At 38.4% G+C, this 13,208-nt stretch overlaps 1 protein-coding gene across 2 annotated transcripts in view; it reads left to right on the forward strand.

The window, feature by feature from the left end:
• Positions 1-6,133: 6,133 nt before the first annotated feature.
• The window catches only part of mitfa (melanocyte inducing transcription factor a), a 31,323-nt gene continuing 24,248 nt past the window's right edge, over positions 6,134-13,208 (forward strand). For both annotated transcript variants that reach the window (XM_046029329.1, XM_046029330.1), the window contains exon 1: positions 6,134-6,191. In XM_046029329.1, coding sequence (XP_045885285.1) covers positions 6,178-6,191 — 14 coding nt within the window. In that variant the 5' untranslated portion in view covers positions 6,134-6,177. The remainder of the gene's footprint in view (positions 6,192-13,208) is intronic.

The following is a 13,208-nucleotide window of genomic DNA, read 5'->3' on the forward strand; positions in this document are numbered from 1 at the left end:
ACTTGCCAGCTGTGAGTGAAACTACATTTTCAAGCTGTTAGAGTACCACCATGTGGAGTAAATGTGTTGTGCAGTCTGCTGAGAGAGGAGAGCTTCAGACAGCTCCTATTTATTTTTCTGACTTTTCTCTAATCTCTTCTTCTTTCTTGGGAAAAAACGAGTTTTACCCTGTCAGGCTTAAATCATTCTTATGAATATTGTGAAGACAGTGTGCGTGGGGAAGAAGCACTTTTCGATGAATTGCTGGAAACTTACAGAAATACAACTTGTGCAGACTGGGTCAGAAGGTGACATTACTTCACATTAAGGGGTAACAAGCAAAAAAAGTTAGGAACAGCTGTCTTGTGTATTTATTTACTGTGACAAATATTTATAATCTAGACTGACAAAGCTTTTGTTCCATATCCTAAAAGGAGACAAACAACAATATTTGCTGAAAATCAATTGCAGTTGTGAAATCAGAATCACAGCTACTTCATATTATAATGAAATCAATGAAAGAAAGTGACACTTACAATGGTTTGGCTTGTCATTTGTCTTTGGCGACCTCTGGCGAACATGTTCAGCTATAGCCAAAGCTGAAAAACCCACCTAAGAAAAGTCACAGGGATTGTGTTGCTGAACACCTCCAAAAGTTGAACCCAAAACTATCAGCGACTGTGTCCTTTTTAACAGCACATACTCACAAACATAAATTTTCTCTGGAATTTCTGGAGCAGCCTTCATCTTGGTCACCCGCTTCAACCTGAACTCTGCAGACAATGCCCTTCAGCTGCCTGATAGTCTACCCCTGTAAGCTCTAAGGTCCTGCAGACTGGTTGACCCTGAACCCCAACCATTCAGGCAGCTGAGATAAAATCTTCCCTGGGGGAATAAACGAGAGACAACAAAAAAATAACTGTATCATGGTTCACGATTGGTGTTTGTGTGTATGTGTGTGTACATCCTATGCTATCTCTGCTCTCGATAATGGTTACAACAGTTTTGACTTGTTTCAATACGCAGGCCCTAAAGTCATGTTCAACCATCAGTTGACCCCTACACTATGGCATTGAGTGCAAGTACGTAGCTGGAAACATGCAGCTAACCCACACAGAATTACATTAACTATTTCATGTTCATTTGAAAGACAACAGGAACAGCAGAACTTTTCTCCCTCAATGAAACAAGAAGGACAATTAAACAGTCTCATATGAATTATAATTAAACCTTAAACTAAACTGTTAACTTAGCTTAATTTATATGTAGCACTAAAACACAACAATTTGACTCAAAATACTTTACAGTGCACAGAGAAATAGAAAAGGAACGCACAACGCAGAGGAAAAAGGAAAATCAAAAAAAAAGAGACAACAAACTGCTACAGAGAGACAATAATTGTTTTTAAGTTGACGCATCAAAAGAGTGAGAAAAAAGACAAGCAGAAATATCCAGTTTTGAGATATGCCCTGTCGCCATAGGAGTCTTCGTGCAGGGAGCCAGTGGAGGAAGGTTTGAATGAGTAATATGGTCCTCTTTTTTGAGCCTTGTTGTTGCATTCTGAAAAATAAAAAGAGTTCCAGTAATCAAGGTGGATGGAAAAAGGCTTGGATTACTTTCACCAGGCGAGACACAGAATTGTGGGAAATACTGGGAAACATGCTCATTTGCTGTCCAAGAATGAGATTAGTGGATTTATACAACTACGTCTTTGTGAAAAGTACTGAGCTGGAGCCAGGAGGCAGTTAGCATATATACACAACGCGTTCTCATCTCAGTGCGTCATAACTGACGCTTTCAGACAACGAGACAAAGCGTAATTATTTGACTCTGAAGGTACCCTCCAGCATCCATATGAAACACCACAGTTTGCTACATCGCAGCAACACAAAGGAGGCTAACCCTACCTGCTAGCACATCGGCCATACATGCAGTCGACATGCATAAATTCAGTGACTTAGGTTTAGGTACTAACATTTCTGATGATTATGGTATGGGTAGGGGGCTTCGGGGGCTGTCAACACCTTTATCATGAACTTCCGGCCTGTACGAGATGCCCCAGAGCGTCTAATACAGACGCATCCGGGAACGTCTCCCACAGACCCTAAATGATACCTTTAGCGTCGAATAACTACGCTTTGTCACTTTTTCTGAAAGCGTCTGTACTGGACGCCCTGAGATGAGAACGGGCTTGTATACAGTAGCTTAACATACTAGACTAGAAGTAGGGGAAAACACTTAGCAAGACTATCTCCAAAGTTCAGAAACACGCCTACCTTTGTTGACTAATTATTCCATGATACCTCATTTGTTTAATTAAACCAAAATGTTGAAATGACAATTTGGAGTTTTAAGGGGGTCACGTGCGGAAACTTTTTCCAGGTTATGGAGTTAATTTTGTCCATTCATAAAGATGCAAATGTTACGTGGTAGTTCTTGTTCTCTTGAACTTTTTTTTTTTAAGTGAGAGCATTAATTCATAGACCTCGATGGTGACATGCATTGCATACGCATCCTCATTGTATCTTTTCTAGGACAGTCCGTTGTGGATTTACCATAAAAAAACTCTTTGCAGATATTAAATTGTAAAAAAATATGTAAGAAAACAGATATACATTTTACTGACATTTCAAGTTTGTGTTAAATTAGTTGTATTTTCAACCTTGTTTAGAGTTTTTACTAAAGGGTTTTTAAAGGGGTAATATGTAGTTCTCAGCAGCCACTAGTGGTGCAGTTTTTAGATTGCAGCCAGGTGTGTGCTTGTACGCTCAAACTCATGACCGAGTATTATCTAAAACATAACCACTTTCATTACAGACACCACAATAAACGCAGAAACACCGGCAAGCCCGCTGTGGCTTTTCACAGACACAGGCTCTGTGTCTACCAGTTCCCGGCTCAGAGGCAGATTAAATCTGTCTCTGACCACAGTCATGGAGAAAACTTCTGACTTGACAGTTGTCCAGAAGACATTCATTCCTCCACAAGGAGAGTAAGCTACAGAGGTAATGCTGGAAGTTCTGGCTGTTCGCAGAGTGCTGTATCAAAGCATATTCATGGAAAGTTGACTGGAACGTTAAAGTGTGGTGGAAAACGTGCACAAGTAACAGGGATGACCTCAGCCTTGAGAGGACTGTCAAGCAAAGTCTATTCAAGAACTTTAGGGAGCTTCACAAGGAGTGGACTGAGGCTGGAGAGGCACAGAATCCCAGTTCCCGGTCAAGAGGAAAATGAGGGACACCAGACGAAAAATACAGAAGAGCTGATAGCTGCTATCAAAGCAACCTGAACTTCCATAGCACCTCAGCAGTGCTATGGGCTGTTTGCCTCCATGCCATGCCACCATAATGCAGTAATTTGTGCAAAAGGACACCCGAGTAAGTACTGAGTGTTTGGCCTTTTTCTCTTTAAGTGTAACCCCTCGCACAAAGCCAGCTCCATAAAGATATGGTTTTCCCAGTTTGGTGTGGAGGAAAGTGGCTGGCCCGCACAGTGCCCTGACCCCAACCCTATCCAACACCTTTGGGATAACTAGAACTAGAACGGAGATTGCGAGCCAGGCCCTCTCGTCCAACATCAGTGTCTGAATTCACATATGCTTTTCTGGATTAATGGGAAAGAGTTCCCAAAAACAAACTCCAAAATGAAAAATTAACTTTTTCACCATATTGTAATTTTTTTGAGATGCATCTGAATATGGCCAGAACCAGCACCTGGAATTATGACAGTCCCATAAACTGTTGCAGGTGCTCACAGAGTGTAATTATTGATGTCACAGTTTACGAGACACTCATGACTTATAATAATGTTGCCAAGAGACAAGAGTTGTTGTTGAGATGTTGTGTTTCTGTGTAATGTTACCAATGGGAACATTTAGGTGGAGAACAAAATCGGAACAGGTATAGAACCTTGCAGGACCTCACAGCAGGCTGGGGCTGAGGATCAGTGGAGGATCAGTTAGATAACTACAAAAGAAAAATTCTACTTGAACATTTTTTTGGTGATAAAGCCTGTCATTAGGGACAAAGGACATTGGAGTCACTTATGACTTACAACACGGATACATGTTTTCTTGCTTTTATCATGTGTTTTTATGTGTTTCATTGTCTTTACACTTGTTAAAGCACTTTGGAACTTGTTTTGAAAAGTGCTATACAAATAAAGATATTATTATTATTATAAATATGGAGGCTAACATTGATGCGTTAAATAATTAAAAGAAAGCATTATCTGTACTATTCTCCATTGGATCCTGTGAATAACTGATTATCCTGGGTAGAGAACACAATGTTGCTTTGAATAGCCCTTTTGTGTGTAACTAGCCTTAAGTCGTATCTTTGCACATCAACCACCAAAATTAATTTGCATGCTCCACCCAGTCATGAAGCAGAGAGACACAGGGGGAGTATCTTCCAGTGAGTCCTGTATAAAGTAAAACACGTCTGACAATTTGATGTGCTAAATTAGGAGTTTTTGCACTGTGTGTGAAAGGTTTTGCTGGTAATTAGAAGTGAGGACAAGTATCCCAAAACAAACAACATATTTTTTCCATTGAAGAAACACAATCATCTGAAGTTACTGAAAGAAGAGGATTCCTAACCCATGCTGGTGTTTTACGTTTCACACCAGGATGCTACACCTCCAAAAAGCCTCTGAAAAGTCGAAAGATAGCTGTGGCTGTGTTGTGAAATCTTTTGTGAACTGAAACAGTCTGGAAAAGAAAGCACCAATTTTAGAACTGAGTTTCAGTATGGAAATTGTTGAATCACAACTCATGCTTCCTGTTTTCAGTGGCTGCAATAGCTGTGCTACATTTTAAATCTTGGAAAATGTAAGCTTTTACAAGAAAAACTGAAGTCAGTCCTTAGTCATATTATCAATATGTTCCACATTCATTTGTCCAGCTGTATCCATGCAGTGGGATCAGGGATCGTTGCTTTGCTGAACATGAAAAACATTTTTTCATGATGATAAAGTAGCACAGTAGGACAACATTCTTACAAGCAATAAATTAATCAAAATCATAATTACTACAACACTCATATGAGTCTGATCTCCCTCAGTGTATATACTGTATAAACATAAGCAAGCTAAAATGATAAACGAGACAAGGCTCTCAATTGAAAATGAGATGAATGAGAACACTGTGAAATAAATATCACAGTTTGTTTCGTGGTTCAGTGCTGGTATCACCACTGTGAAACAAACTTGTGTATAATAGCTCAGCAGACACACAAGCACATTCATTGATTATATTTATTGTGCTTTACATTTTCAGTGCCCCAGAAGTGGGGGACATGAGAGTTCCTCACACTGATGTTATTTGAGAATAATACGATTCTGAGATTGTCTATTTTAAATGATCTTTGTAAACAAATATAGGCTAAAAATTTAGATTTTGTTTAAACAGACTTCCTACTTTCAGACAGAGCAACTATGGCTTCCCCCTGTTACCAGTCTTCATGATAAGATAAACTAAGCACAGCTATACGAAGCTATGCTAAGATACCAGATTCTGGCTGTAGCCTTATATTAGATATGAGAGTGGTATAGCTCAACTCATCTAAGTCAAATAGTATGGCAAATAGTAGTATTTCCCAAAATGTCAAACTAGTGTTTTAAAGGGATTGCTTGAACTCTATTTTGCACTTTTTTAGGATTCGGAAGCTTGTTTGAGTGTGAGAATCAGAGTGAGTAGTGTTTTATCACTCGTGGGCCGGATATGGAATATCAGATTAACAATTATCAGTTTTTTTGCATAATTTAGGAGCTCTTTTTTTTTTCAAAAACACAGTTAAATAGCCCGTGGATACAGTCATGTCCTGCAGACACCCAGATGGTGTTTAGACCTTATTAAACCAAGCAGTTTAAAATACATATTCCATTATAACCCCTTAGCTAAAATATTTATAATCCACTGCTCACATTCCAGCATTCACCAGCAGCGGTAAATGGAGATAGTGTGCTAGATAACTGCTTCTGTTGCAAAACTACAGGAACAGCTTGTCCTCCTTTCTCTTAACCAATTTGTTGAATTAACCATAAAGTACAAGACATTTGGCACGTCATTGTGTCAACTTGCATGAGACATTATTGTGTCACACCAGGAAGTCCTGACATCCTAAAGTGCTTTAAAAGGACCTAATTCCTTTAAACAGCAGCAAAAGTGAAGTGGGGACGCGTGAATCACTGACAAACATGAAAATAAAAAGGTAAGAAACCTAATCCTCTGAAAATTCATTTTCATGCTATTTTTGCTTATTAGGTTCATTATTGAAAAAATCTTGTTTCCTGCTTTCTTATTCGTCCTTTTTCTTGTTTGACGAACAGGTTTTTATGAGAGAGTTTATGATGCTTGATCTTGTAACATTTCCATATCCTAACAATTGGCAAAATATCAGCTGTGTGTCTGAGTTTCACATGCATGCTAATCATTTTCAATGGCCTCTGTTGAGTGCTGACTAGAGAGAATTGGCTTTCTGTGGTTTTCACAGAATCAACATCAAAGTCATCTAATTTTTCACCAATAGAAATGGGACTGATTTTGCTGCTCATTAATAAAACAAGCAAACCACGATGGAAATGCACAGAAGATGACTCATGCTGAGTTGTGCTGAGTCAAGTGTCGCCATATTATATGCCATATATATATACAACGTAGTTCATTTACCATTATAAACACACAAAGAAAGGTGATAATCCGGCTTTCATCTTCACATAAAAAAAAGTCTTCATGCCAGCAAGGTTCCTATCCCTGCTCTCTTTCCTCTCCTCTGGGCACTCACCGCACCCGCTGTCCTGCCTGGTCCGGTTGATTGTCTAGGGCAAGCTGCTCTTCCTCTTCCAATGACTGTCTTTCTGTCATGGGTAACACATGTCTCGGCAACAAAGCTGGAAAAAACAGATGAAAAACAAAATTTTTGCGAAATTTGAGTGAACTAAACTTTTGTCTGCTGCTTCTACATGTAGCCTACGCATACATTTTTAAATGAAAATAAACATGATTATGAAAATGTCACTAATTAACTGTTAGACTAAAATATCTTACAATGATATATTACTTTTGTAGGTGTGTGTGTGTGTGTGTGTGTTTCTGTCACTTTTTGCATGATTCTAGAAGTGCATTTGTTTAAGTTGTACACTGCATTGTGTGGGAACAGTGCTTATCAACCCATAATAAAATCTAACAATTTTAGTCTGCATATCTGCCACAAAAGTGTACTTGTTAGTTTTTAAATGTGAAAACACTAATATAACATGCAGTTGGAGGTCAGTATTTGATTATGACAGATTATGTGAAATCTCTCAGCTGTATTAGATTGTTTGAACAGGCTCATAATAAACTGTCATTGCAAATTCATAAACAAACACAGCTCATGAGGTCGTAAGTCACTGAATTAAAGTCGAATGGCATTTTGCTGATCTAACAATTATTTTCACAATACACACAATAGGTTTAAAATTGCCTCATCATGGATCATGGCCAAGACCAATGACGCAGGTTAGCTGAACATGCATCATTACATTTATTGTTATTTAAAACAAGGTTTTTTCAACAAAAATATTTTGAGCTTCCCTTCCACCAATTTATGTTGGCAATGTCTTTATTTATGTAAAATGTGACAGTTAAAATATAATGGAATATAATGGCTCTTAGGCATTCTGTATTGCTTTAAAATATGTATGCTCCTCTACAGTGGTGGCCTTGAAGGCAAAGTTCAATATATTTCAAGAGTGTTACAGGGAGCGTCAAACAAAAATTATCTTACTATTTTTAAAAAAAATGTCTGTAGAGATTCTTTCCATGATATCGTCAGACAGTTCGTCATAACAACAATCTGAGCCTGTCATTGGCAAAAACAAGCTCTTGAGTGGACATACTTTGACAGGGTGCAATTGCCTGCAAGGCAGGGGCAGACTGGAGCAAAAAATGGCACAGGAATTTGTCCCTGGTAGGCACGTAACAGCCATGGATTTTCTGGAAAATCCAATCCGATCCGAGTCTTCACATGGGATTAGCCATAATGGCCGTCAGACGCAACAGAAAAATCCAGCAAGTGAAATAATAATAATGCAATGCAAAAGTGATAAATTTCACTAAAAAACTACATATAGCCCCTTTAATTAAAAAAAATTAAACAATGACATTTTTGATCAACAAGGCAAACATTTTTGTTGTTACATCTTTGTTTCTGTGACCTTTAAAGGACCAGAAAACAACTGTGTGCACAAATACACAACAAGAATTTAATCGGGAATCATCTAATTTTAGAAAACATTTGTGTCCATAAAATATATTTATTTATAGCTGAAACCATAACCTTTAATTTACGAAAGCTGAGTGAAAAGTGTGCCAACCAAACCCGGTCCCCCCTATGCAGGGACGCTGGCAGTCAATACACAAAATGGGGGATCTGAGAAAATGTTTTTCTAATTAAGTGTAATTACCTCATAGTAAATGGTCCACGATAGGCTATTCATGTTTTTCAGATTCTTTTTAATTGGCAGGATAATTTATATCTATATAATAGTCATTAATAACAAATTATAAATAAATTATAATAATTTGAGAAAGTTTTACACCTCCAAAATTGAACACCATGTGACCCATGACCAGTTCATCATAGTTTATAATAATGCAGCGCATTGAGGATAGTGTAGGCCTATATAACACAGATCTATCTGTCACTGTTAACAGAGACTCCAGTCTGCAGTGTAGTTCATACACTTCTCTCTCTCTGTTATGAGTCTGCGTCACATTTATTTTATCCATTGGTGGTTTTAAAATGCCTGGCTTTAGGGGTGCTGATGGGGTTGCAGCACCCCTACTTTCCATTTCCATGTCTGTACACAAATATGAATGAGTGAGAAAAATAAGTACTTTATTTTAAAAGTGGGTGAATTATTGATTTCTTGCATGTCACTCGGAAATGGGTGAAACATAGCTGAGGCCGCCAATGCTCATGTAGATCAACTTATCTCATTTAATATCAGCCCTCCTCAGTCAGCACACAGGCAGGCATTATTTCGTCTTCCCTCCTGTTTTGTGTCTTTTTTTTGGGGGGGGGGGGGGGGGGGGGGGGCTCTTTAAATGTGCGGGTCAATTATAAATTCATTCATGATAATTCAATTATAAACCCCTGGACTTTAATGGCTCCTGGATTTCAGCAAGTTTTCTGCTCATGCTCAAAACATTCTGCATTCAGAATCTCTCCAACGTATCTGTGTTCTCGGACATTTTCAGAATGAAGTCGTAACATTTTGAGAAATAAAGTTGTAACTGAATGAGAATAAAGTCATACTATATTCTTTAAAATATGACATATCTATGTCTAATCTGCTGTGTATTAGCCTATGTTATTGCTGATATGACAGTACCCCCTACTCATCTGAGGTGAAAAACCAAAACCAACTGAAAACACATAAATCTCACACAAACACTGGCGGACAACAGTGGTTACATTGAATTTCTTTGATCAAATCATTGGAAATGTTACACACAATGCATTACACACATTTGTTATCACACATTGTCTGTATACAATAAAAAATACATTTTGAAAATGCAATTAATTACATTTTTTTTAACAACAGAAATGAACCCAATTATGTTCTTTTTGGAGTCCTGGAGACCCCAAAGCCCACAAGCACAAGAAACATACTTAACATTGTTTAATCATCTTGACACATTATAACTGTTCTTAATTTTATGAGAATTGTGTATAAACCTGATTTTGAATTGATGACACGTAGTGAGATGATGTTCACTACATCAAATTATACATCACTAGGGGGCTCAGAGAACTCAGCTGTAAAACATGTTTAAATATGTGCAGAGTGTGTATACACTGTATCTGGGTGTCTGTGATTGGTGTTGACAGTGCTTTTTTACGCAGTTGTACCCTTCTAAATCCCAAATTTGGTTGAATGTTATTGGAGTTTTAAAACTGTTTGTTCACAAGTGGACTAACAGCAAGTTATCTCTCTGGACTCAAACTGACCCCAAATATAAGGATGTAGAATAACATACTTTACATGTCTTTGTATGTGAGTTACTTTTTGGCAAACAAAATGGCCAAAAATATTGGTATCCCTTGAACAACACAAAATTGATTTCAATTATTTTTTCCAAAGGTGTGCTACCAAATATTAAGTTGTCCAATTTTTGGAGCTCTGTGTGGAAAGTCTCAGATTTGGCTTTTTCCCTCTCTGCTTTATTTTGTGTGAAATAAACATGATAATACCAAAGCATTTGTGACTGCGACACTTTCTGGGAGAAGTAGCGCATTATGTGACAGACATGCAGGGTTGCCCAAATTTTTGGCTATAACTGTACGTACAAGGTACAGGGTTGTTTATTAGTCATTATCCAGCACAAGGCTGAAAACGAAATGAAATTTGTAAATCCTTCATGCTACACACACAACATAGCCTATAATTAAGTGTTATACCATATTAACACTTATTAAACATATTAAAATATGATAAAATTTAAAAAAAACAATATATACAGTTATTTATATACATGTGAATGTACAGTCCATATAACAGATAAAGATAGGTAGTGTAATAACAATTCTTTATGGTAACATCTTTCTTTATTATTATCTTTCTTTTGTTACTTTCAGCTAACGTGCAAGACCAGTTTGTGTCAAAAGAAAGGGGTTGCCCTTTCAATATTTTTTTACATACTGGGTTTTAATGAGGTCACTTAATAGGAAAACTATAACCACAGAAGATGCAGATATATAGCCAATATCAACAACACACAAGGGTTAACAAATAAATTGTACATTAAATTATTTTTATATACAACTGTTAATATATTTTCAGTGGAAATAAACGCTAAGGAGAAAACATTTTTTATGAACAGTTGATAGCCAGAACGGATCGACAACATCAACACAGCTCAATCAGAACTACTCAGAAAACTACTACTCAGATCACTTTAACTCTTTTGTATAGGATTTACTTATGTCATGAACAAGACACAGAAGAATCTCCTACTCCTATATTAATATTTCTGTGAATAATTAAGATGTTCTTTTCTTTTTTCTGCTAGTTGTGAAGCATTGCGATTGGTGATGTTGAAGCGATAGGTGCAGACTGGGGCAAGATTTGACATGCCAGCCTAATTAGTGCGATTATCACACAGCTGCACAGGCTGAGAGGATTTGAAATGGTTTTATCAAAAGGATCATTTTCCCAGGGAATGCCTCGTCCTGACAGCGTGTGCACTGCCAGATCCATTTCAGTTTGGGATGTGCAGGCGCTGTCTGCTCAAATTTGCTGCCGATTTTAAAGGGTGAACTCAGAGTGGACAGGAGGAGAGTAGTGGAAGCACAGCACAATGGCCGTGCACAGTTTTTGCTCAGTGTATTATTTCACATGAGTAAAGCTGTGAAGTGATTAGATGCATTCTGTTTTCCAAAGGGCACAGTTACTACCTCACAACACAGTAGTTATTGGAAGTCGGGTGGCACATAGTCGCACCAGCTTACTCCCAAGCTGCAGAATATGGAGGGTAAACCAAACATTGGCCTAATAATATTACCAAACAGATTTGGCAGCCAATGGAGGGCTAATTAACAGAATTAACTATTGATGCCTCAGTTCAGCAAGGGATTTGCCTTTCCTTCCTTCCTTCCTTCCTAGGCCTACTAACTTGTCAATAATCCTAACATTCATGCACATCATTAATCATTTGTCACATGGAGGCTATCTATTTTTAGGGGCATATGCTAGCGAAATACTCTGTACAGCAATGCATCATTAATCCTGGACCCCACGTGCTGCTGTTCTCCTTTTTATGTTTTATTGGCGGGTGCTGTTGACTTTTCCGTCACTGTTACAGCTAATGTTGTACAAACTACCACCTGCTTTACCGGAGGGGCATGTAGCAAACATTTTAAATACGCACAGTGTTGTTTTTTTAAAAATATATTTTAGAAATGTTGAAAATACAGGATATTTATGGGAAAATATTTTAACGAGATAACAGCAGGATAGAACAATAAAATAAGGGATAATCCCAGGAAAAACAGGAGGGTGAAAGGTATGGGTTTAACAAGTTAGCCATAGCAACCGTAAAGGCATTTGAGTCATGGAGAGACCTCCACTTTGTTTTGGATGTAAAAACCGACCCTGAGTTGGCTTTCATCCTATTGGATAAGTTTTGGCAGTATAGTTGTATGACTTGCCACATTACTTTACCAGCTAACGCATTCTGGGTGGTGATGGCGCATAGATAAGATGCTTGCCTTTGCTGTGGGAGACCTGTGTTCAATTCCCACTGTGAGACACCCACCATTGTGTCCCTGAGCAAGACACTTAACCTATAGTTGCTCCAGAGGTGTGTGACCTCTGATTTGTGAATCGCTTTGGATAAAAGCGTCAGCTAAATGTAAATCCATGTTACTACGCTGTGTACCACTGGTATTATGTGAAAGGCTACGTTCAGACCGCAGGCCTTAATGCTCAATTCTGATTTATTTCCCAGATCCGATTTTTTTTATTTGACATTATTGCTTAAATGTGGCCCATATCAGACTCCAGTGTGAACTGTCTGCGACCTGAAAGTGACCCGCATGCGCAGAAGAATAACACAACGTCACACGTAGCACGCTGTTGCAGGCTACAGAAGTAAACAAGGAGCAACAGAGGTTAGCTCCAGTTATAGACTCCTGTTTTTTTTATTGTCCTCTCACAGGTCACATTTCTCCCAAATTATGACAAGTATTCACAGCTTTCTGTTCTTTTCATTACGGTTTCTGACGCTGTACAACGCATCTGGCCCACAGCTCACTGCCTCCATCTCTCTTTCTCCCCACTGTGTCCACTGGGACAAGCAGCATGCACATAACTCAGAAGAGAGGTCGTGGTCCGGTGGATTTCAGGTGTAAGAAAGGGAATTTGGAAGAGAGCCACATGTATAATAATGGATTTTGTGAAGCTTTTACTTTCACCACGGCTCCGTCTACAGCAGAACAGTGACAACAGCAGCTCTCAGAGTGACGTCAAAGTCGCATCAATTCCGACCTGAGTATCCAGACTCAGGTTGCATTTTAAAAAATTCAATCTGTATCGGATTTGGACCACATATGGAAGTGGCCCAGTTCCGAACTGGAAAAGATCAGATTCCATGTGACTTGGCCTGTTCACACTGTCATAAAAAGATGAGATCTGAGTCACATATGGGCAAAAAAAATCGGATTTGGGTCACTTTGGCC

The sequence above is a fragment of the Micropterus dolomieu genome, linkage group LG18 (assembly GCF_021292245.1).
Source record: "Micropterus dolomieu isolate WLL.071019.BEF.003 ecotype Adirondacks linkage group LG18, ASM2129224v1, whole genome shotgun sequence".
NCBI classification, from domain to species: domain Eukaryota; kingdom Metazoa; phylum Chordata; class Actinopteri; order Centrarchiformes; family Centrarchidae; genus Micropterus; species Micropterus dolomieu.